Source organism: Cucumis melo, chromosome 8 (assembly GCF_025177605.1).
Source record: "Cucumis melo cultivar AY chromosome 8, USDA_Cmelo_AY_1.0, whole genome shotgun sequence".
In the NCBI taxonomy this organism is placed as follows: Eukaryota; Viridiplantae; Streptophyta; class Magnoliopsida; order Cucurbitales; family Cucurbitaceae; genus Cucumis; species Cucumis melo.
The window spans coordinates 6,897,986-6,925,125 of record NC_066864.1 but is presented as its reverse complement, the minus strand read 5'-3'; the positions used below and the strand labels follow the sequence as shown (position 1 = coordinate 6,925,125).

Genomic DNA, 27,140 nt, shown 5'->3' with positions numbered 1-27,140 from the left:
TCGGCTTCCGGATCTCGGGTGGCGCGGCGGCTGCTGGTGGTCCGGCTACCGCGGCTTCGCTCGGCGACGGCTACGACTGGCGTTTCGGCTGCGCTTGCGTCGGATCGGAGCGGCGCGCCTCGGCTGGCTGACGGGTTGGCTGCGGACGCACGGAGGCGGCTTCGACTCGGCTTCGGCGTCCGACGGGCGCTCGGCTGCGCAGATCGGCTTGGACGATCTCCCGGCGCGGCTGGAAACTCGGCGACGGCTCGGTCGCGATTGCGGCTCGGCTGCGCTGCTGAACAGAGAAGGATGCTTGGCGGCTCGGGTTCGCGGCGGCGGCGGCGGCGGCGGCGTGCGGCGGCTAGGGTTTCAAAAGGAAAATTTTTTTTTTTTTCTCCCTTTTTCTTTCTTTGAAAATTTTCCTCTTCCTCTTTACGCACGAGTCCCAAGGCCTCTTTTTAAAAGAAATAAAAATAATAAAAATAATAAAAGAATCTTTAAAACCCTCTTTCCTCTCTCCTCCAATAACCACTTTTGACCCTTTCCAAGGCCATTTATTTGTTAAGCCAATAATTTATTTCACCCCCCTAACTTCATAATTAAACCATAAAAACTTTAGTTTAATACCAATAATAAACACACTTAGGATTAATATTATTAGTGGTCCAAAATAACAAAGGAAACCGAAAATGTTGGGCGTTACAATCTTCCCTCCAAAAAAAAAACTTTCGTCCTCGAAAGTTCTAATCCTCGAACAGCTCGGGGTGCTGGGCTCTCATATCCTCTTCTTTCTCCCACGTTGCCTCTTCCACTCCATGGTTTTGCCAAAGGATTTTAACCAGTGGGATTTCTCGACTGCGAAGCTTCTTGACCTCCCTTGCCAGGACCTCGACAGGCTGCTCCTCGTAGCTCAGGTTCTCGCTAACCTGCAGTGGCTCGAAGTCCACCACATGTGTTGGGTCTGCGACATATTTCCTCAGCATGGAGATATGGAATACGTCGTGCACTGCAGCAAACGATGGGGGTAGCGCCAAGCGGTAAGCCACGGGGCCAATCCGCTCCAATATCTCGAACGGCCCTACGAAGCGTGGGCTCAGCTTCCCCTTCTTCGCGAACCTCAGAACACCCTTCATAGGCACTACCTTCAGAAAGACCATATCTCCCACTTTAAACTCGAGGTCCTTACGTCGTACATCAGCGTAACTCTTCTGTCTGCTCTGGGCTGTCAGCATACGAGCTCGGATCTTCTGTATGGCTGCGTTGGTCGTCTGTACTAACTCGGGGCCTAGCATCCTCTGCTCTCCAACCTCGCCCCAGCAGACAGGGGATCTACAGCACTTGCCATACAGAGCCTCGAACGGTGCCATACCGATAGTAGCCTGGTAGCTGTTGTTATAGGCAAACTCCATCAGATGCAGATGGGAGTCCCAACTTCCTGAAAACTCTAGTACGCAGGCTCGCAGCATGTCTTCTAAAATCTGGTTCAATCTCTCTGTCTGACCATCAGTCTGAGGGTGGAATGCCGTGCTGAAGTCCAACCTTGTACCTAATGCAAGTTGAAGTCCTTTCCAGAACTTCGATGTGAAACGGGCGTCTCTGTCTGAAATGATGGATACGGGTACTCCATGTAGTCTCACAATCTCTGTCATATATAGCTGCCCCCACTTACTGGCAGTGTAAGTGGATTTCCCTGGCACGAAATGGGCCGACTTCGTGAGTCTGTCGACCACGACCCAGATCACCGTGTAGCCCCTTAGGGTCTTGGGCAGTCCCGTAATAAAATCCATCGACACACTCTCCCACTTCCACCCTGGCACACTCAAGGGTTGCAACAACCCTGCTGGATGCTGCCTAGGTGCCTTCACCTGCTGGCACACCAAGCATCTACTGACAAAGTCTGCCACATCCCTCTTCATGCCCCTCCACCAATAGACACTCCTTAAGTCCTGGTACATCTTCGTACTCCCAGGGTGCATGGTAAACGGGGAACTGTGAGCCTCAGTCAAAAGCTCCGTCTTAACTGCGCTGTCTTCCGGCACACAGAGGCGTCCTTCAAACATAAGGCCATCGTCAGAGGATATGGAGAAGCCTTCACCTTGCTCTGTCTCTACCACGCGACGCTTCTCTGCCAGATAAGGATCATTCAGCTGAGCAGCAATGATCTTTTGCCTCAAGGTTGGCTGGACTGTCAACTGAGCCAACTGTGCGGTAACCTCACCTACTGAGACTGCAATCTCTGCCCTCTCAAAGTCCCTGAGTAAGGGGGTCTGCTTGGTGATTAGCGCTGCTGAATGTGCAACTTTCCTACTTAGCGCATCAGCCACTACATTCGCTTTACCTGGGTGGTATAGGATCTCGCAGTCGTAGTCTTTCACCAACTCAAGCCACCTCCTCTGCCTCATGTTCAACTCCTTCTGGGTGAAGAAGTACTTCAGGCTCTTATGATCGGTGTAAATCTGAATCTTCTCACCGTACAGATAGTGCCTCCATATCTTCAGTGCAAAGACTACAGCTGCCAACTCCAAGTCATGGGTAGGGTAGTTCTGCTCATGGATCTTCAACTGGCGGGAGGCATAAGCAACTACCTTACCCTGCTGCATCAGGACACAACCTAGTCCCTTCTTGGAGGCGTCACTATAGATTACAAAGTTTCCCGAACCATCGGGCACTGTCAGGACCGGTGCAGTCACTAGCTTCTGTTTGAGCTCCTGAAAGCTCCTCTCGCAAGCTGGGCTCCAGACAAAAGGGGTTCCCTTCTTGGTCAACTGGGTCAACGGGCTGGCTATACGTGAGAAGTCTTCCACGAACCTCCTGTAGTAACCTGCCAAGCCCAGAAAACTTCGAATTTCACTAACCGTGGACGGTCGGGTCCAGTTGGTCACCGCTTCAATCTTTGCGGGATCTACTGAAACTCCCTCACTGGAAACCACGTGGCCAAGAAACGTCACCTTCCTTAACCAGAATTCACACTTGGAGAACTTGGCATACAACTTGTTGGCTCGAAGGGTCTCCAGAACTTGGTGTAAGTGCTCCTCGTGCTCAGCCTCAGTTTTTGAGTAAATGAGGATGTCGTCAATGAAGACTATGACGAACGAGTCTAGAAACTCCTTAAACACCCTGTTCATCAGATCCATGAATACTGCAGGAGCGTTAGTCAAGCCGAAAGACATCACAACGAATTCGTAATGTCCGTACCTCGATCGAAAGGCCGTCTTGGGGATGTCACCGTCCCTAATCCTCAACTGGTGATAGCCTGATCGCAGGTCGATCTTGGAGAAGACGGTGGCTCCCTGCAACTGATCGAACAGGTCATCAATCCTGGGCAAGGGGTAGCGGTTTTTGACTGTCACCTTGTTCAGCTCTCGGTAGTCAATACAAAGGCGCATTGACCCATCCTTCTTCTTCACGAACAATACTGGGGCTCCCCAAGGCGACACACTGGGCCGGATGAAGCCTTTGTCCAGCAACTCCTGTAACTGGACCTTCAACTCCTTTAGTTCGGCTGGAGCCATTCTGTAAGGGGCCCTCGAGATTGGGGCAGTGCCCGGCTCTAACTCGATAGCGAAGTCTACTTCTCTGGGAGGCGGAAGTCCTGGAAGTTCGTCTGGAAAAACATCGGGGTACTCTCTTACCACTGGTTCGGAAGATAGGGAAACTTCCGGCTCTCTCACATCCACTACGCTTGCCAAAATACCCCAAGTACCCTGGCTGAGTAGTTTACTAGCCTTCATGGCTGAGATGACCTTGGGTATACATACCATGCCTGCCCCCCTGAATTTGAAACTAGCCTCGGAGGGAGGGTTGAAGACAACTTCCTTGCCATAACAGTCTATATTTGCATGGTTGGCTGATAGCCAATCCATGCCTAGTATCACATCAAAATCCTGCATGTCTAACACTAGCAAGGTCACGTCTAACATACGATTCGCTATCTCTACCCGACATGCCTTTATTTGTTCTTTGGATAACAGGACCTCCCCAGATGGAGTAGAGACCGACAAAACACTACCCAAAGGCTCTACCTCTAAACCCACATGCTGAACGAAAACGGAGGATATAAACGAGTGGGATGACCCAGAGTCAAATAGCACAAAAGCATAGTGCCCCAAAATTGGGAGCGTACCTGTCACCACAGTGCCAGCTCGCTCGGCCTCCTGCCGGGTAGTGGCGAAAACTCTCCCCTGCTGGGCCGCAGAAGGCTGGGGCGGTGTCGCCTCAAAGGGTTTCCGAGGACACATATCAGCAGTGTGCCCCGGCTGTCTGCACCTGAAGCAGACTCCACTCCCAGCCAAGCAACGACCTCCGTGGACTCTCCCGCAGGTAGTACAAGCAGGTAGCTCTCTCAGAGTCCTCCCGGCTGCTGCAAGCTCCCGTCGGTGTCTCTGGAAGACACCTCCTGACCTCAGTGTTCGCTGCGGTGCTACGTCAGGCTGCGTCTCAACCTTTCTCTTCTGTCCCAAGGCTGACCCTCTGCCGGCAGCCTTAGACGCATCGGCTCTCTCAGGCAGGCTCAAATCCAGTGCTATACGTAGTGCATCAGCATGCGTGGCTGGGCGGAGGGCTCTGACAATGCCCTGAAGGTCTAGCCTGAGTCCTCTAACGAATTTCTCCGTCCTGGCAGCCTCGTCCCTTACCATATCGGGAGCAAAGCGGGACAACATATCGAACTCGGCGTCGTACTGCTCCACCGTCATGTCGCCTTGCTCCAAGTTTAGGAACTCTTGCAGCTTGGCGTGCTTCACATTGGCGGAGAAAAACTTAGCATAGAAGTTCTCCTTGAACTGCTCCCATGTTATTTTGCTTACATCGCCCCCTAGCATTCTCTCCGCGGTCTCCCACCAGGCGGTGCCCCTGTCCTCCAAGAAGAAGACTGCACACTGCACCTTCTGGTCTTCTGGGCACTTCATGTACCGGAAAATGGTCTCTATGGACGTCAACCACATTTGGGCCTTTGTGGGGTTGTCCATGGATCCGTCAAAGGTCTTGGGATTATACTTCCTGAAATCCCGTAAGTGTTTCGCCTCGGCCGACAGTTGAACTGGTACTGGTTGAGCTTCCTCAGGGGCTGGAGGAGCGACGGCCTGAGCCTGAACAGGGGCGGCCTGGGCCTGAGCAGGGGCGGCCTCGGCCTGAACAGGGGCGGCCTGGTTCTGCTGGGCGGCAAGGAAAGGCGCCAAAGCGGCTTGCAGCATGTCCTGATAACGCTGCTCCATTGCGGCGAGATCCGCCTGGGTGACCGGTGCGTTTGGGTCGACTGCCGGTGCAACAGGTGGCGCCTCCGGCTGGCCACGACCGGCTCCTCTGCCTCCCCTACCACCTCCTCGGCGTGTACCTCTACGTGGCGGCATTCTCCCTAAAATTCACCAACAAAACTTTTCACCACAAGAACTTAACACCCTATATCTAGGTCTTAGACTATTCAGGCAAAATTGTAATCTTAACATTAGCAAGGCTTCAGACATACCTGGCGAGTGCCGAAGGACCGTATAGCCATAGGGTGAAGTAAAACCAAACAAAATGACTTACATCGTAGGTCAGTCTACAGAACCTAAAACACTGTGCTCTGATACCAACTGTAACGACCCAACTCCTTATGCTGAATCGAAGTCATTACTAAATATAGAACAAGTGGTTTAAGTCTAAAAATTTTATTAAAAGCATACGGTTCAAGAAATTCATTTATAAAAACATAAACAAGGTAGTCATGCAAAAATGTAAAAACGTTCTGAAATCCTACTCGGGCCCTATCTACATAAAAGATAGTGAAAAATAAAAAGTACTCAAACTCAAATGCTAAAATCTGAAATAAGAAATAAGCGGAAGCGGTAGTCCCTATGGCCCTCCTCGGCCTCACTTCGGGTCGCTCGCCAGCTTGCCCTTGCCTTTGCCTCGTCCTCTACCTGAAAACATAAAGTGGAGAGAATGAGTATAAAAATACTCAGTAAGGGACCCACTACTAGTCCCACTAGGTGCCTGTTAACTTCCTGTTAGAGTCCTGATAACTGGTACCCAATCTCTGGCACGTTCCCGAACACGTGCAATCATGCGCTCCCGTAGGAACGTAACTCTGGTCTTCGGTGCCCGGGGACACCTAGGACAGTCGGGATGTGAGGACCCCGTCGAGTCACTCGAGTCATGTCTATATCATGCTAGACTGGCGTCCCGTCGGACCACACAGTCCTCAATAGGTGGTGATCCCGAAGGACACCCATGCAGGTACGACTCTAACAGAATCAAGCTAACAGGTACCCTAATTTGCAGTATACATACACATGGCATCAGCATATAACATGTCACATAAATCATTTCTACACTCTCCGCCCCGACATTCGTCGTAACCATAATAAATCTTGCCACGCATAACAGGCTATAGCACAACTATATCGTCATTTGCATCATACTAACATTTATTTCAGGCATCATACTGTCAAACTCTCAATATGCAACATAGGGCATACACAGTCTCATACTTCAAACATGAAACTAGTAGTAGAATCTCTTACCTGGAGATCTACTTGTCGAGTCCTAACCGCGAGGCAGTACGCTTTCCAAGCGACGAAGTCCTAACTGTTTAATAAGTCAAAATTCGTAAACAGGTCGCCAACGACCAACGGTTCGAGACTCAATTGAATTTAACTTACCCTAGAAGGAGGTTGCAGTGCTCGAGCCCCTACTGAAGGAAATCCCGCGCTGCAGTAATTTCTTGGTCCAAGACGTCCCTTGAGGAAAATAATATAATTTAGATCCAAATTAATTTAACTAACGTCCGAGCATGGAGTCTTACCGGAAAAACCACAATAATTAATTAGCTTACCAAAATATAGGTGGATGGAGCCAATTTAGTCCTGGCGGCTCGGCTGGAAGAAGACAGGACCGGCTCGGCTTGGGCAGACGCGGCTCGGCTCGGTACAGGGATTTCGCGTGCGGCTCGGCTTGCAACAGGGGGAGACGCGGCTCGGCTTGCAACAGGGAGACGCGGCTCGGCTACACAAAAGCGCGCGGCGCGGCTTCACACGCGGGCGCGGCTTCACACGCGGGCGCGGCTCACGCACGGGTGCACGCGGCGCGGGTCGGGTTTCCGGAGGGTGGCGCGCGTCGGTTCGGGTCGCGGGGCGGGTCTTCGGTCGGACCTTTGCGCGCGAGGCTTCGGCTTCCGGATCTCGGGTGGCGCGGCGGCTGCTGGTGGTCCGGCTACCGCGGCTTCGCTCGGCGACGGCTACGACTGGCGTTTCGGCTGCGCTTGCGTCGGATCGGAGCGGCGCGCCTCGGCTGGCTGACGGGTTGGCTGCGGACGCACGGAGGCGGCTTCGACTCGGCTTCGGCGTCCGACGGGCGCTCGGCTGCGCAGATCGGCTTGGACGATCTCCCGGCGCGGCTGGAAACTCGGCGACGGCTCGGTCGCGATTGCGGCTCGGCTGCGCTGCTGAACAGAGAAGGATGCTTGGCGGCTCGGGTTCGCGGCGGCGGCGGCGGCGGCGGCGGCGGCGGCGGCGGCGTGCGGCGGCTAGGGTTTCAAAAGGAAAATTTTTTTTTTTTTCTCCCTTTTTCTTTCTTTGAAAATTTTCCTCTTCCTCTTTACGCACGAGTCCCAAGGCCTCTTTTTAAAAGAAATAAAAATAATAAAAATAATAAAAGAATCTTTAAAACCCTCTTTCCTCTCTCCTCCAATAACCACTTTTGACCCTTTCCAAGGCCATTTATTTGTTAAGCCAATAATTTATTTCACCCCCCTAACTTCATAATTAAACCATAAAAACTTTAGTTTAATACCAATAATAAACACACTTAGGATTAATATTATTAGTGGTCCAAAATAACAAAGGAAACCGAAAATGTTGGGCGTTACACTTTCTATGAGAAAAATGGGCCAAAAAGTTTTCTGATTTAGATAAAATTTTTCAATTATTTTAAATAGTAATCTTCACCGATCTCAAACTATAATTGATGGGTTATTGGATAAATTATATTGGATCAATGATATGCAGCATCCCAACAAGAATTGCCAAAAGATTAACAAAGATTTTATAAATTTTAAATAATGCTTTCTAACCAAGTAATTATATGTTTTGAATTTTTAACTTTACTATATATTAGTATGGATAATCATGTTTAGTACATTTTTTATGTATTTCATCAAGCTCCCCTCAACCTATCCAAAATTCGTTATTGATGAATACAAGACATATAATTTTAGACTATCGTGGAGTCAACTTGAGAACGATTGGTGGGCTCTTTAGCCTCTTTTTGTGGTAGAGGATTGGGAGACGATGGTGGATCTTGGTTGGTAGGAGTAACCACAAGCTCTTTGCTTTTTCCCCATAAAACACTGTAAAGACTTGTGACTAGCAAAATTGCACCGATTACACTGTAAAGTCCATGAACACACAACGTATGTTACAATCAAATATTTTTAAAAACAGCAGAGTGAAGAATATATGAAAATACCTTCCCAAGTAGATTCCTTCGGCCAAAAATAACTGAGAACCAATGATGGTTGCAACTAAATTCAATGGCATCATCATGGCTTGGAAGACTGGACCCTTTTCTTTGATTACCCAACATTGTGCATTATTTGCAATTCCAATCACCAAAATGCCCTGCATCACGTCACCACATCATTACTATAAGCCTTGGTACAAAATTCCATTTAGAAAAGCAACTGGTTTATACGTTTATTTTTATTTTTGTTTTATTTTGAAGGGACCAAAATGTTTACTTAAAAAACCAAAATCAACTAAGTTATTAATTTATTTAAATCATGCACTCTCGAATTTAGTTTATTTTAGTTTTTATATTTTTTAAAGTACTCAATCTGATATTTCTATCTTTAAAATCTAATCATTTCGGTTTTCTAATTTATTAAAAGATTATTGAAAATATTTACAAAATATAACAAATTTTCATTTTATATCGATAAGAGACAATTATAAACAGTGTATTAGTACATTGGTAGAAACTAATAAAATTCTATGAGTATCTATCGAAAATTTAAATTTTTTATAATATTTTGTAAATATTTTAATTTATTTTACCTATTTATAAATGTTATTAATTTTGTTTTCATTTTCACTTTTTCAGCGAAGAAAATGGTTTTTTAACCAAATTACCGAAATAATCTAAATATTTCAAAAGTACAGAAAGCAAAGTAATATTTAAACTTAAAATTCTCAAATTAAAAGTTTCATCAGCTCCAACTCTAAACAAATCATATGAACCATTTCATTTATTATTTTAAAATTCCTTATACAATTGTACATTATAAATTTTGACAAAATATTTACATTTTATCGGAAAAATAAGTGTAATAAATTTTTTCTTTTAATTGTTTCTTCTGTAGAATGTAAATAGTTTATTTTTTAAAAAAAAATCAAATTTAAATATATTTTAATTTAGATAAAGTGTTTTAAATGACAAAATTGTTAAAAATATTTATAAATATACAAAATGTCACAGTTTATCAACGATACACGTCTATTGTGTTCTATCGCATGGATAATAAAATTTTGCTATATTTGTAAACATTTTATGATTCATTTTACTATATTAAAAACGAGCTTTATTTTAATTAATTAAATCTTTTAACAGACAATTAAAATTAAAAAAATATATATATCATCTCTTGTTGAAACTTATTTAAGATTTGTGGAGGGAGAAAGATACTTACACAATAGAGAACAGCATAGAGTCTAACATTCCAACCCAATTTCCATTCCGAAGGATCTCTTTGCACAATAATAGCCACAACAAAGCACTGAACCACACTCATCACCGTTTGGACGCACATGAGTTCAACTGGGTGAGGGTAACCCATCAAGAACTTAGCTTGAAGCACGAACCAAATCCCCCACCCCACTGTAGCCACTAGCAGAAAGAAGCACCCTAACAACCATGACTTTTGAGATGTTGTGGTAATGTCGGTTTCAGATTTGTCAATGTGAAAAAGTGGATGTGATATTATTGGCTTTAGATATGGTCCTTTGTAGAATGCAAGTATTGTTGCCCCTCCCACACATATCATCATTCCTGCCACTTTTGCTATCCCTGCTGCTTTCTGTAAGTTCACTTTTTCCATTCTGTATATATATTTTTATCGAGCATAGTTCAATTAGTTTAGGTTCATTTTCTCCATTCTATTGAATCTTTTTAATTAACTTTAGATTTCAAGATTTTTGAAAAAATAATATACAAGATTGATTCTAAATAGTGTAATAGTCATCCAAGGAAGATTATCAAAGTCATGATTAGGTGTAACTATTAGTAATTCAATTTCTTTAAAAAAAAACTATATATATCTTTCGTTTAACAATTTTTTATTAAACGATCAAGTGAAACATACAAAAATATGTGCAGTCCAGCTAATACTATATAAGTTATATATATTGTCAAAGCTATGTGTCATATCATTATAACTGTATTGTTCCATGAGAAAGGGGATGTTAACCTTGGAACTGTTTGAATGGGAAATGGGAAATGAGGAAAATAAATACTTTGCTTTCTGTTTTTATTTTTTTTTTCAATTCTTATTTATAAACTATATAATAAAAATTAATGATTTACATTTTTAAAAACTAGTAATCTTTTTGTTTCGAATTAACAAAAAAAAAAAAAGTTATACTATCTGAATTTGCATTTTTTGAGAAAATAATTGTCTATTTTTCAAAAACTGTTTTTTAAGTTTAGCTATTTATCTAATAGACAATAATTTTTCATAATAATAAACTAATATTTCAAATTCACAAAAACAAAATCACCTAAATAAGACGGCGAAGATGAAGGTTGAGACAGGAAGGCAGTTGAAGGCTACACTTCCAAGAGTTGCTGACGTGTGATCAACGGCCACTCCATAAGCATTCATTGTAAGTGTTATCCTAAAACCCCAATTCATTAAATTATGATCATTTTCATCCTACAATATTATATATTTGAAACTATAATAATTTTCACTTGATAACATAAGCAATTAGTAAATTAAACCATACCATTTTTTAATAGGTTAATACGTTATTATAATTATTAAACATTAATTAAATACACACCCTATCAATGAAATGAAGAAAACATGGCAGAGCTGTTTTAGAGACAATGGCCTCTTCTCTTTCCTGAAACATAGCATAAAAATATAACAAATGAGCTTGGTTTATATTAAGTTATGCTCGTATATTGACAGCTTGAACAACAACAAAAAAACATTTTGAAAGAAATGAGACGTACGTACCCCTTTAAAAGTAAAGTTAGTGGTACTAAGATGAGACTGCCAGCAACTTGACGATAGAAGAGGAAGATATACGTATTCATACCGGTAGCGAAGGCAGCCTTCGACAATAAACTCATTCCGGCTTCAATAATTTGAATGAAAATGGCAACAACGTAAGGCTTCTTGGCAACCATTTTTACAAATGTGAAGAATGATAATTTAGTGCACAATTTGGGGTCTTTGGCTGTCCTTTATATAAGGGCAAGAGGCTCCTATAGAGAATATAAGGGAAGCTGAATGAAAAAGAAAAATAATGATAATGATAAACACATACAAAAACACAAAAGTACGATATTCTTTGCATAGAAATGAGTTGTTCATATAACATTATATGTGGTTATTAATGAGATAAGACATTGGTAGTTGAAGTTTTACCATTAAGTGACTCCAACATGAGTGGTTGGATTACCATATTTCGTAAAATTGTTGGATTACCATATAACATTAAATGTACAGCACATTTTGATTAATATATTTGGTAAAAATCTCAACAAAAATGATTTTGTATATCAAATATACTATGAATTTCCAACATGAGTGGTGTTCAATATAATTTGTAGTAACCCTTCTTCAAAGATGGGTTGTTGGAGTCTTCTTCAATTGGGGAGGAGATTCCCTTCCCCAAGATATATATATTAACACAAAACCAATTTTGGTTTAGAATAATTGTAATATTCTCATTCATTTTTTTTTTCTTAATTAGGTTATACAAGCAAATAAATATATGCCATTATACCTACAATGATGCACTTAAATTAGAAAAAATTTATTGTAATAATGTTTATGCAACAAAAAAGGTATTTCTAAATCAATTCAATACAACTCATATCTCCTCAAATAAACTTCTTTTCTTTTTCATTTTGATTACCATATTTCGTAAAAAGCTCATCAAAAATGATTTTGTATGACCAAATATACTATGCATTTTTAAATTAGTACTCCAATTTGAGTGGATGCAAATGGGAAAATCATATGCTATTTTGATATATAAAAACAAATTTAATTGAATGGGTGAGGGTTTTGAACAGACTTGATTATATATATACTTAAGCATCTGCACGCACATAAGTGAAGTTTGTAAAATATTTGTCTCGATGATATGGAAAAAAAAAATGAATTCAAAGATGCCTTATTTTGTGCACTTGTTTGTCAAACAACATTTGCTGGGATGAGTTTCCTCTTAAACGCTTCCTTTTCTTCTGGTATGAATACTATTCTGCACCTAAAATTGTTGGCACTATCTTCTTACTTTACCTCCCCATTTATTTCACAAGGTAAAAATACTCCATATTATTACTAATTTCATTTACTAACTCTTTTGGTTTTTATTTTATTATCAGAAAAAACCAAAGCCAATAATCACGCACAGTGTCCTTCCATCGCGATTTCTTTCATCGTCTTCCTCCTGCAATTTCTTTCAACATCTTTCTCTTCTTTTTTACTGCTATGATTTTTTTTATCGTCTTTCTTCTTTTTTTATTCTTTTTTATGTCGTTTAAATTTGGATAATTTAAACGACCATATACAAAAAAATAACAAAATCTAAAAGATCGTATATAAAAAATTTTGAAAAAAAATCATTTAGATTGGAGTAGCCAAATGTAAACGATCGTGTAAAAAAAGTAAACGACTGTGTAAAAAAAATAAAAGATCGTGTATAAAGAATCTTTAAAAAATCATTTAGATTAGGGTAACTAAATGTAAACGATCGTGTAAAAAGAAATAAACGATCGTGTAAAAAAAAGTAAACGATCGTGTATAAAGAATTTTGAAAAAAAAAAATCATTTAGATTGGAGTAACCAAATATAAACGATCGTGTACCAAATTTTGAAAAAAAAAATCGTTTACGGTCAAATCTAAACGATCGTGTAAGTAAATTTAAACATAACCAAATTAAAGTCTAACAAAATTAAACAGATATAATTGAAAAGATAAATTGTAATCATATATAAACGATCGCGTATCAAACAATAATGAAATCTAAACAATCGCAAATATATTATGCCCATTGTTGACGGCGTGATTGACGGGACATTTTTTATATTTTACACGGTGGGTCTCTGGATTTTTTCCATTTTCAAAATTGTTTTATACAGTGTAAATACTTCGCCGCTTTGTTATAATTTTTAAAATATCCCATATATATATATTCTCTTACTTTTGAAATTTTTTTTAATCCACCCTTATTAAGATATTTCAAATTTTAAAGTATAAGTTCTGTAAATTACAAAGAGTTTGTAATTTCTTTTGTATTTTTCAAATTAATTAAGAAATCAAATGCTACTAAAAATAATATGAAAATTATAATATAAAGAAGCGTGAGAAAATAGGCATAATTTTTAAAATGAAAATGATTAAAAAGTGGAATTTAAATACCTATATTTCTAAATTTAAATTTTAGAATTTGGTTATAGGATTCAAATGTTTACATATGAAGGATGAAAACTAAGATCTATAAACCAAACTTTTATATTATTAAATCGAAACAATAAAATATATATTTTTTTTGGTAATATAGTATTGTTTACATATATCTCTCTTAATTTCATGTTCACTGATAATAGACAATTTGGTCATTTTTTAATAGTGATTTTTAATTGTTACCCTAGCAAATCATATTGGTAAAAAATAGTAAACCTGATTAACGATTCAAAATGGGTAAGACATTTATACCAAATGCACTACTTTAATTGAACCAATAATTATTTATAAATTGCTAATTGAAGTGAAAACCAATATTAGTAAGACGATAATATCGAAGAAAATTGAACTTAAAATTTCTAATATGGGCTAATTAATATCACTAATTGATCCAAATGGAAGTTGAGTTAATGGAAGTTGACTTGGAACATTGTCCTACTAGCTGCTGTATGATTCTTTTTTAATGTTAAATGGAGATTAGGGATTTGAACCTCTATCTATTAATTTGAGTTATTCAAATATATAGATAGTACGTATCAATTATTTTTGAGCTACAATCTTCTTTTCTCTTCAGGTAGTTTTTATTGTTTCCATTGCAAACTATTTGTCAAGTTGGGTGGTTAAAAAGAAGGATTCAGTTTTCCAAGCTGTTACCACACCCTTCAATCTCGTTGTCACATTCATTGGTTCAGAATTTCAAGTTTTCTTAATTTTGAATGGACACCTACATCGAATCAACAAAGTCTGACATGGAAATTTACCAAAAATAAAAGAGCAAAAGTACAGGAAAATCATCTCATTATCACCTTCAAATTTACATATAGAATCGTATATAGTGAAATAAATAAATAAATATGAATTTTAACAAATCAATGTAAATACCTTATTATCATAATGTCTTGGGAATGCCACGAAATCCTATCCAAATATATTGATTATTTGTTTTTCTACGATAATCAAATGAAAATGAGAATAGAAATTATTCATCGAAAAATATAATCAAATAAAAAATTGTTAATAAAAAAAACACAAAAAGGTGCATCTAACAAACAAACATCAACAATCAAATTTGTGACTTCAACGCTTTCTAAAACATTTACAATTGTTGTCTCTCAACACCTATACAACCTAAATTTAATTCAAGTAAAAATTCAAAGACCATTAACATTTTCTCCAAAAATAATTCGAACATGAATAAAAGGAATATATATATATATATATATATATATATATATATATATATATATCAAGTCATTGCTTTAAAAGCCATGTGGTGATGTTCAGTGACCACTGACCCTTCCTGGGTTGGTGGTGCTTTCAATTGGGTTGGTGGTGGCTTCCAATTGGGGAAGGCATTTCCTTCCCCCAAAATATATATTTAAACAAAACCAATTTTGGCTTTAATTAATACCAACGTAAACATTGTAATATTTTCATTTAATTTTTTTCTTAGTTAGGTTGTACAAGACAATAAATATATACAAGTATACCTACACCAATGCACTTATATTAGGAAACATTTATTATAACCATGTTTAAGAAAAAGTTATATTTATTGAACCATTCATATGTCCTAAAATAAACATTTTTCTTTCCTTTTTTACTACCATATTTGTAAAATTCTCAAAAGAAACAATATTGTATTAAAAACTAATTTAATCGAATGAGCCGAGGGTTTTTATTATAATTGATTATATACTTAAGCAACTACACACATGGAAATGATAGATTGTAAATTACTGGTTTTAAGATAGGGAAGAACAAAATGATTCAAAGAAGCTTTATTTTGCAGTACCTATGGGTATAAGTTGAATTCGAATAACCCAATAATCCTACTACCCAATGGATTGGGTTAATTAAAAATATATATTGTTTAATAAAAATAAAGTTAGGAGTATTTTGTTAAACGATCGTAATCATGTAAGAATTAAATGATTATTTGAAGGTAGAAAATCAAATGGTCTAAGAGAGTAAATAATTGTTTAGCTCGTTGGGTTGGAAATGAAAAAACAAAAAAACAATACAACTTGACAACACAATCCAAAGAATCGTAGGTTCGGTTGGATTGGGAAATTAATTCGATTGCCAACCCAAACAAATTTGAAAATATAGGTTGGGTTGAGAATGTCTCTTAATTCAACTCAACCCAACTCGTTTATACCCTTATGTAGCACGTGTTTGCCAAATTACCTTCGCTAGAATGAGCTTAATGTCAAAGACCAGCTTTGCCGTGAGCATGAACACTCAAAACCTTCCTCTTCTCTCGTAAAGTTGTTGGCAGTATCATCTTAATTCCACCGACTCTTATCTTAAAAGGTAAAATATATATTCCAAATTATTACTATATTCATTTCCTAACTCTTTTTATTTTATTATTCTTTAATTTTATAAGTACCATTGGATTTGTTTTTTTTTTTATTACCTCTACAAAACTCTGTATTCTTTTCAGTTTTTTTTTTTTTTTTTTTTTTTTTTTTTTTTTTTTTTTTGCACTTAGGAGCAATTATTGGTTTTGGTTTCTTTTAAAAAATGGACTCCAAACTCATGAAGTATTTTCAAGATTGTCAACAGAACACTTTCCTAAACCCTTGATTTAAGATAGAAACTTTAATTGTAGTTTTGATCGTACATATAAATTAAACAATTATAAAATAGAAAATATGGAGAGTTGGGAAATAATGATGGAGGAAATGAATAGAGCAATAATTTGGGATATATATTCACCTTTGTGAACTAGATTGGTGATGGGAAGTAAGAAGATAGATAGTGTCAAAGCCGATTGAATCGATTTTTGTACAAAATCGAAAAAATTGGTTTGTTGTGGTCTCAAATAGTTCAAAATTGAAATTTTTCGATTTGGTTCTGTTTTTATCTCGAAAACAACTTTCATAAATTGAACCAAACCGAACCGTTTTTAAATAAATGAGATTTTATATATAATTTTATTTAAAAAATATATGTATATAAGTTTAGTTTAGGGTTTGTCTGTGTGCTTCAACCCAGCCTTTTCCATCCTCTTCCCTCCATCTCTCGCATCTCTCATCTCCATCCCTCGCATCTCTCATCTCCATCTCGCATATTCTCTGACCTCTTTTGTCTCCTCTTCTTCCACCTCTTCGATCTCCACCACCACGCCGGCCGGCGTACGAGACACTACCCAAGATCAACCCTTCCCAACATCAATTCAAAATCCAGAAGGCGTAAGATCCATCTCTTCGATCTCCACCACCACGCATCTCTCATAAAACTTCAATCTTAAAAATTAGAAGAGGAGATGGGAACAACTCCAGCAGGCGTACGAGAGCAGAGAGGTGACTACGGAGGGCAGGCGGGAGGTTAGTAACAAAATTAGTGAAATTTGAAAATTCTTTTAGAACTGGATTAAGCGTTTTTAGACCCAATTTAAGGTAAATTAATTCCTCTAGTTCCTCTTTATCTTTGATACATTGCACACAAGAATAGGCGGGTAACCAAAACGTGAGAGAAAAAAAAATGAAAATCAAAGATGATAATAACAATAAAGTAGATTCTACATAACAAATTTTGAAATTTAAATAAACAATAACAATAGAAAACAATCGTTCGGTGAAAATATTCATTAGAAAATTCACAGAATTTGAAAATTCTCCCTTTCCCATGTTCACAGAGTTCTTGCCATTATCATCTACGTAAGGAAATGAGAATTTTGGAAAAGAAAACAAATTTTGAAATCGAACGGTTTATCGAGCCGCACAATTGTTGTGGTTTGGTTTTCCGTACAATTTTTAAAAAAATTTCGGCCCTACCGAACCAAACCGTATCTAACCCTACCCTCATGTCTGAGTATTAATTTTGTTCAGAAATACTCTTTTTTGTTTCAAATTGTTTTGTAATTGAAGTGCATTATTGTAGGTATAATTCTATATCTATTTTCATGGAACCTAAGGATGAAGATGGAAATATTATAATTTTTCAAAATTTGTTTTGTAAATATATATTTTGGGAGCAAATCTCTCCTCCCCAATCGAAGCCACCCAAAGAACGGCCACCGACTAATTCAAGAACTAAGATCACTTGGCTGAATAAAAAGATTAGTTTTTTTCTTTCATCTTTTGTCTTATAGAAGCTTTTATCTTACGTGGATAATTATATATAAAGAATATCTTCCTTATTCATGAAACTTTTTCTAATAAATTGTTTTACATTTTTGTTAGGACCAATTAGAACCATTGAATTTATTTAGTGGCCAAGTATCTTTGTAATATATAATAAAGATCCATAATTGTTTAATTATTCCAAAATCGGATAAAGTTGGATAAGTTATAAAATAGATATTTTTTTCAAAAGAGACCTCTTTATTTTTCCATAAGAAAAAAAGCTCGTCACTTATATTAAAATATTGTGAATTATTATTTTTGGGTTTGAAAATAGTGAAAATTCAGAGTTAGTTTCAAAAAGGGTAAAAAAAGAAAATGCAACACCGATGCACACTCTCCTGCCTCCAACATTTGCCTTCCTTATATTTAATTTCTCCATCCAAACAATATAAATATATAATTGTTAGAAGGTATAATCAAATTAGTTTATGTTTATCCATAAACTTAGGTTTTTGAATTAGAGGAGATTAGTTCATAAAGACATCTTGTGTATAGTAAATTCTCCTATCTTTGTTTGTTTTTTTTATTATTATTTTTTTTTAATGAACAATATAATTAGTACTATATTTATGGTTTTAAACCTTTACCTTGTATGAGATATTATTCAATTGTGTTTTTTCTTCAACTAAAAGTTTTATATTTTGTTTGTTAGTGAAAGTTTCATCCAACTTTTTTAGTTAATTTTAATCTGAGTCAACCTAGCTATTTTTCATTAATGATATAATGGATGTTTATGGTTTGGTTCGTGTACTCTAGTTGAATAAGTATAATAAAGAAGAAGGAAAGAATAAATCACGAGCAAAGATAGAAAAATGAGTGACAAATTTTCTTTCTTTTGTCTCTTATAAGAAAAAAACCTTCCATATTTATATACTTCAACCACTTATCAAGATTTTGGGATAGTTCAACAAACTATGGGTCTCATTTATAAGACAAAGAATACTTCTCTATCAAGCAAATCCAATGGTTCCAATTTGTAGAAAGATATGAAGAATACAATGACTTCAAATATTCTAAAAGGATATGAGGGCCACAAATATATTAATTTGAACTAAGCGTAAGATCTAATGGCTCAAATTTATTAGAAAAAATTCATGAATATATATATATATATATATATATATATATATATCCAACATGAATCTCTATCCAAACATTTGTGAAGGGTTGAAAAAAAGATATTTGCTTCTCTAGGATAAAAAGAAACAGGTTTTTGTTTTTTAGCTATGGTGATATTCTTCAATATAATTAGTGTGCTAGCTTCTTCAATTGGGGAGAGATTCTCTTCCCCCTTAGTTTATATATTTACACAAAATAAAATATGCTTTAATGCCAACATAAGATTCATTTTTTTTTAATTAGGTTGTACAAGCAAATAAGTAGATACAATTATATCTACACTTAAATTAGGAAACATTTATTACAAGAATGTTTATGCAACAAAAAAGTATTTCTTAATCAACTCAGTACAATTCATTTGTTCTTGAATAAGTCCTTTTTATCTTTTCGAATACCATATTTCATAAAAATCTCAATAAACAAATGATTTTGTCTGATGAAATGTACTATGAATTTTTAAATCAATTCTCAAATGGTGCATTTTTGTCTGGTATGAATACTTGCCAACCGCTTGCCTGTAGAAAAAGAAAATACATACCAGACGAAAATGCACCCTTTGAGAGTAAATTCATCCCAACAAAGGTTATTTGACAAAGAGTGGAGCAAAATAAGGCTTCATTGAATTGATCTTTTCTTTAATATTATCAAAACGAATATTTTACAAACATCACTTATGTTTGGAGTTCGTCAAGTGCTATTTCAAATGGTTCCCATTTCCATCCACTCATGTTGGAGTATTTATTTAAAGATGCATGGTATATTTCATTAGGTAAAATCATTTGTTTGTTGAAGTTTTTGGTACTCAAAAAGATAAAAAAAGGGTTTATCTAAGGACATATGAGTTGTATTGAGTATTAAGAAATACTTTTTCTTTTGTTGCATAAATATTATTGTAATGTAAATGTTTCTTAATAAGTGCAGTTATAATTGTATTTCCTTATTTGCTTACAACCAAATTAAGAAAAAATGAATCCTACATTCACGTTAAAGCCACATTTTATTTTGTGTAAATATATATATTAAGGGTGAAGGGAATCTCCTCCCCAATTGAAGAAGCGACCACCAAACTAATTATATTGAAGAACACCATAACGCCTATAAAACAAAATTAGTTTCTTTTTATCCTATAGAAGCAAATTTATCTTTTTTTTCAAGAATTCACTAATGGTTGGATAGAGATTGAAGTTGGATAATTAGATAAATAGCTAAACTTAAAAACCAGTTTTTGAAAAATAGACAATTATTTTTTCAAAAAATTTAAATTCAGATAGTATAACTTTTTTTTTTTTTGTTAATTCGAAACAAAAAGATTACTAGTTTTTAAAAATGTAAATCATTAATTTTTATTATATAGTTTATAAATAAGAATTGAAAAAAAACTTAAAAAAAAAGCAGAAAGCAAAGTATTTATTTTCCTCATTTTCCATTCAAACAGTTCCAAGGTCAACATCCCCTTTCTCATGGAACAATACAGTTATAATGATATGACACATAACTTTGACAATATATATAACTTATATAGTATTAGCTGGACTGCACATATTTTGGTATGTTTCACTTGATCGTTTAATAAAAAATTGTTAAACGAAAGATATATATAGTTTTTTTTAAAGAAATTGACTTACTAATAGTTACACCTAATCATGACTTTGATAATCCTCCTTGGATGACTATTACACTATTTAGAATCAATCTTGTATATTGTTTTTCCAAAAATCTTGAAATCTCAAGTTAATTAAAAAGGTTCAATAGAATGGAGAAAATGAACCTAAACTAATTGAACTATGCTCGATAAAAATATATATACAGAATGGAAAAAGTGAACTTACAGAAAGCAGCAGGGATAGTAAAGGTGGCAGAAATAATGATATGTGTGGGAGGGGCAACAATACTTGCATTCTACAAAGGACCATATCTAAAGCCTGTCGCCACGTACCCGAGACGACGCGGAGCGGCCAACGTCCTTAAAAAGGTTTTTTTTAAGAAAAAAAAAAAGAGGAGTCGCCACCAATCTTTTTTACGGTGTGATTGGACACCGAAATAAAGTGAATCATTTTAAATAAAATAAAAACTGGTCTACGAAAAAAAACTAGAGTTGAGTTCGGGAGTCATTTGAGTACGGGGAAGGTGTTAGCACCCCATAACACCCGTTTTAGAAAACGCAGGCCAAATTTAATGTCTTGAATAAAATTTATTTGTTTAAAAAGAACTATGTCTTATTTCATTGCTCACCACTCCAATATTTGGAGCCATCATCCCATAAAATAAGTGGGATACACCCATTAATTAGACTATATTGGGGAAAAATTCCTCACCTTAAGAGAATAAGAAATTGTTACAATTTCTCAAATTCTATCATAGGCTAGTCTTCGAATAAAGTTTTTTTTAAAACATTGATTAAATATATTTTCTCTTGGGATCAAATCTCGGACTCCCTAAGATATTGATCCCTCACCTCAAGAGTCTAGAAATAACAGACTTCCAAAAATTTCTAGATTTCTTTGTAGGATTTTTTTTATAGAAATCGGCGTGGTTATTATAAAAAAATGTAGATTAGGAAACCTTATGAAATATCTATTTAATTTTGAGTTTTAAAATAAATAATTTTAAAGCAAAAAAAAAATTCTAAATGGTCTAAAGAGAAAAAAATTTAAAAAAAGATTTCAAAATTAAATACAATTATGGTTAAAAGTATTTTAAAATTTTCAAGAAATTTTTAATGAAAGTCAAATAGAAATAACAAATATACCACACAATAAATTAGGCAAATAATTTATGATATCAATGTATAAATATATGTATTTAAGGTCATATACATAATAATTATCATTATGGTGGTAATGAGAATGAGTTAAAAAAAAATAAAAAAGAAAGGAAAGATACATAATAACGATAAATAAAATAAGAGAAAAAAAATGTAAAAGGAACTAAAATGAAATAATAAACAAATAAATATGTAAAAAAGAAATTAAATAAATAAGGGAAGAAAAGAGGACATAGGAGTGATAGTAAGTTAAAAGAGATAAAAAAACAATTATAAAAGGAAATGATAATGGTATAAGAATAAAAATAGCAAAAAATGTTTTTAAAAAAATCATAAATATAAAAAATAAATAATAATAATAATAATAATAATAATAATAAAATAATAATAAAATAATAATAATAATAAAATTACAAATTAAATTAAATTTAAATAAGTAAGTAAAAAAATTAAAAAAAGAAACATAGGGGTGACGACAAGGTTTGCTGCCACCCTAAAAGAAAAAAAAATATAATAATAATAATAATAATAATAATAATAATAATAATTAATAATAATAATAATAAAAATGATAATAATAGAAATTTTTTTGTTTATAACTTTTTCTTTTTCTCTATTGTTTTAGAGGGAAGAAAAATGTTAAATGACTTTTTCTTTTTTCTTTTAGCATGATGATAAAGAGGTAGTAAAAATGAAAAAAAAAATTCCTTATACATTTTTTTTCTCTCTACATTTGGAAAGAGAAGAACAAAAATAAGGATTCAATCCCGAAGAAAATTACTTGTTGTATGAGGTGCGGATCATTGGGAGTAAACCCTACCTAATGCAACCTCCAACTAAGTTTTTCCTTCCTTATGGGATTAGAATTAGGGTAAAAAAAGACGATATGAAGATAAAAATAAAAACAATAAAGCGAAAAAGCTAATGACCCACCTTTTTGCAAAGGAATACGTTTCTTCAAATTCTCTCTAAACACTTTTCTTTCCGTAGAGATTCTCTCTAAAACAATTTTTTTCCTCCAGAATTTCTCTAAAACAATTTCTTCCCCCTTTTTTCAAATGACAAAGGATCCTATTTATAGACCCGGGGTGTGCCACAAATTAGGAAAATTTAATAAGTATAAAATCAAATTAGATATTATGTAATTTTATTAATTTTCTTTTTTCTAAAATAGTAAAAATATGATATTGAAAGATTTTGTCCAAAATAAATTTTTTCTTTTTTCCTAAAGTGATAAAGATAAGTCAAATATGGTATTAAATTTTTTTGTATAAAATAAATTATCTTGCTTTTCCTAATATGATAAATCAAAAGAGATTTTGTATAAATAAATTAATTTGTTTTTTTTTTCCTAAAGTGATAAGTAAAAAAAATGATTTAAATTTTTTTAAATAATAGATATTCTCATTAATGACTTTATTTTTCATTTTAATAAAAAGATAAAAAAAAACATAAGATTTCATATTATTACAAAAAGATTTTATCTTTTTCTTTTTTTAACAAAATAAATTGATGAAATATCTTAACCATTGCTACAATTAATAATTTAAAGAATAATAAAAAAATGTATGATAAAATTAGGTGGCTACAGCATGCCCCCCTTCGTGCATCCTTATAGAATTAGAAGGTGGACGAAGGTGTAGCCACTAACTCATCAAACTAAGATATTTTAAATAAAATAACGACGTTAGGGGCCATGGATAAAACAAGCGCCTCATGACAAAAGAATGAATAAGCTGGAGGCTAGGGATAAACCAAACGCCATCCAGCAACATGGTGTCAAGGGCCAGGGATAAAACAAGCGCCTCATGACAAAAGAATGGATAATCAAACTAAAGGTCATATATTAAATTATCATATCAATAATGTATACCATGCCACCTATGGAAATGCAGACAATGTGAAAAGTCATGTATGCATGAACAATGTTAAAAAAATTGAATCATTGTTTACTTTCCTCAAGAAATAAAACCAAAACATGCTTAATAGCCCAATAACGTTCATGAGTACTAAAACCTCAAGTACAAGCCCATATCCTTGAAATATTAGTGACTTGACGAGAAAACGCTAGAACCAAAAGTTAATCGTCGCTCCATGCATAGTATTTCTTCACATAGTTTGCACTTATCGAGTTAGACAAGTCATCTCCGTCCATATTTGTCAAAATTAAAGCTCCTTCTGAGAAAGCCTTTTTTACTATATATGGTCCCTCGTAATTAGAAGTCCATTTTCCTTTGTGATCCTTTTGAAAAGGCAGGATCCTTTTTAACACTAGATCTCCTTCTTGGAAATGGTGATGTCGAACTTTTTTGTTGTATGTTCGTGCTATTTTCTTTTGGTACAACTGTCCTTTACATAGTGCAGTCAGTCTCCTTTCTTCTATGAAATTCAGTTGCTCGTACCTTACTTGAGCCCACTTTGCTTCATCTAGTTCTACCTCTTGGATTACCCTGGCACATCAACTTCAACAGGTAAAACTGCTTCGAAACCATACACTAGTGAAAGGGGAGTTGTCCCTGATATTCTATATCCATATAATGAGAAAGGCAGCATTTTATGCCAATCTCTATAAGTGACCGACATTTTCTCAAGAATCTTTTTGATATTTTTGTTGGCTGCTTCCACTGCCCTATTTATCTTAGGGTGATAAGGAGTGGAAGTAACCTTGAACTGACTGCATAACTCCTTCATTAATTTATTATTTAGGTTTTTTCATTATCGGTGATGATGCGCTCAGGTAAACCATACCGACATATAATGTCCTTTCGTATGAACTTGACAACAGCCTGCTTGGTGACACTTTTGTATGAAGCAAGCCTCTACCCATTTCGTGAAATAATCTATGGCTACCAAAATGAATCGATGACCATTTGATACCTTTAGCTCAACTTGTTAAGCTTTTGCCGTATAGGTTTACATTCTAGTTTAAGTGGTAATCAATGTGTTACAATCTCTGTATCAAAACCAGGCATATTTCGATGAGACCATGCAAAATATCTTTGAACTCGAGTAGCAAGGTCACCAGATCTGATTGGTCCTACTCTAGAGCTAAAGTGTCAATTCACACTTCTTTTACTTCTTTTGGTACCTTCAAAATCTGTTGATATGACATAGTCTTTTTTTTTCTTGCTCTATCAATCTTAGTAATTCAGGAGATAGATCATATCCATCCACTTCAATATTCTGCTTTAGATTACAGATTGAAACCTCAAAATCAATAACGTCATCGATGTCACTTTCAACTTTGGTGCCCTTGTTACAGATACTAAATTGCACCGGTAAAAAGCAAAAAAGGAGAGACAAGAGAAATAGACACGGTATTTGGGATAGAATCAACATTCATCATTTCTAAAAAAAAAAATAAAGGAAGTACATAATGACTAGGGTATTAAAAGTGCAACTTTGTAAAAACAAGGAATGATGCCCTTATTACAAAAAGAAAAGAAATCTTGTGACCTTAGGCATAATCAGAGGGTGCATAAAACGCTATTACTTTTGTGATCCTTTAGAAACTTTTAGCGTCCTCTTGATCTCCCAATTGTTCAACTCAAATTTTGGTGGACACTGATAAACCAATAGATTAGGCGAAATAGTATTCTCGGAGATAATTGTAATTGAGGTATCATTTGAAGTTTCCTTATCAATAATCATATCGACCTCGATTTCTTTCATGCTCACTTGTCCTACCAAGAGAATCTTTGCATCCATCAACTTTTGTACCTTATTCTTGAGCTCACAACAATCTTCAATGAAATGGTCATCTATCTCAGGGTGGAATAAACACTGCTTCTCGTTGGCGCATCCAAACTTCTCCCCCTCATCATTGTTAAACCTTGGTGACAAATATCCAGCTCTACGAAGGATTTGGAAAAGTGTATTCATTGAAGTAGTCACATCACACACCTTATTCTTGTATCTTTTCGTGAATGTGTCAACAATATTTATGGTGGGTCCCTCATGATTTGGTAAAGGGTTCTGGTTAATGTTAGACTCTTCTCCTGGCTTCTTGAATTTTAACCATCCAGCCTTGACTAGACTTTACACTTTAGCTTTCAAAGGAAAAACAGTTCTCCGTAGAATGTCCAACTGCCCCAGCATGATATTCACATTTTACGTTAGGGTCATACCACTTAGGATATGGTGATTGCAAAGGCTCTTGTGGTACGATAGCCACTTGGTGACTCATTAAAAGTTGAGGTAAAAGCTCTGCATATGACATTGGTATGGGATCAAAATGAGTTTGCTTCCAATTGTTCCTTGCGTTTCTCTGAGTTGCCTGACCGGATGGGCTTTTACCTCTATTCTAATAACTATGAGAAGTAATTTGTCTGCCCCACAGTTGGTGAGGATACATGCACTACTCTTTGAATCGAGCTCAACTCATGTATTCCTTCTTCTTTTTTCTTTGGGGTCATCATTCTTCTTATCTCTGAAGCGGGATCAGAGATCCTTCCATTCTTCACTCAAAATTCAATCCTCTTCCCAATGGTTATGATGTCTGAGAAATTAGTTGAAGCACTTCCAACCATTCTATCATAGTATGGGGCCCGAAGAGTGTTTATGAACATAGCCATCAATTCTTTGTCGGTCAGGGGAGGTTGCACTTGTGCAGCTAACTCTCTCCATCGCTGTGCATATTCCTTAAAAGTTTCAGCATTCTTTTTTTCCATTCTCTAAAGATCCAGACGATCGGGTGCCATATCAATGTTGTACTTATATTGTTTTAAAAAAGAATCAGCAAGATCCTTCCACCTATGCACTTGTGAACCATCCAGTTGCATGTACCAGCGAGAAGCCGGGCCGACTAAGCTGTCTTGGAAGCAATGAATCAACAATGAGCGTAAGCTGACATTTTCTGACAGTACATAACTAGATGACTTTTTGGGCACGTGGTTCCATTGTACTTCTCAAAATTTGGAGTCTTGAATTTGGGAGGGATCACCACATCTGATATCCAACATAGTTGTGTTGCGTCGATACTCCCATACATGTCTGCACCTTCAACGGCGCGTAATCTTTCTTCTAGAAATTCCAGTCTTTTTCTACTATCCTGCTCTTCCGAAGTTTTCTTACCAATTTCTGTAATTGGAGTAGACATTGGATCACTCACATGGTTTTCCTGTTGGGTGATCGGATTAGGATTTTGTGTAGGATAAGTCATGCGAGGACTAGACGACCTTTGCAGAGTAAAATCTGAAGGGTATGCAGGCATGTCTTCTAGCACCTGGTTCAGATCTACTTCCACTTGTGATGAAATCCCCGCAACACTCTTTCCTCTTCCAGTAGTGAGCAGTTCTAAGATCTTTGCCAATTGATCTTTCAATCCTTCAACGTCTTGACAAACTGCTTGAACCTGATCATTGGTTTGCTCATCCATTATTCGAGTCTTTCTTCTTGTCCAATATGAATGCTGAGGAGGTGAACCTTAAGCTATTTTGCAAGTTTTGGCTTTAATCTTTTCCA

General features: G+C 36.0%; 1 protein-coding gene across 1 annotated transcript; it reads right to left on the bottom strand.

Annotated features, from left to right (window-relative positions):
- Positions 1-7,981: 7,981 nt before the first annotated feature.
- On the bottom strand, positions 7,982-11,385 carry LOC127150621 (WAT1-related protein At5g64700-like). Its single transcript, XM_051089018.1, has 6 exons — positions 11,198-11,385; positions 11,019-11,081; positions 10,734-10,850; positions 9,647-10,055; positions 8,428-8,579; positions 7,982-8,347 (listed from the first exon to the last, which is right to left on the bottom strand). The coding sequence occupies exons 1-6, from the start codon at positions 11,368-11,370 to the stop codon at positions 8,173-8,175; spliced, it is 1,089 nt and encodes a 362-aa protein (XP_050944975.1). The 5' UTR covers positions 11,371-11,385; the 3' UTR covers positions 7,982-8,172.
- Positions 11,386-27,140: the final 15,755 nt, after the last annotated feature.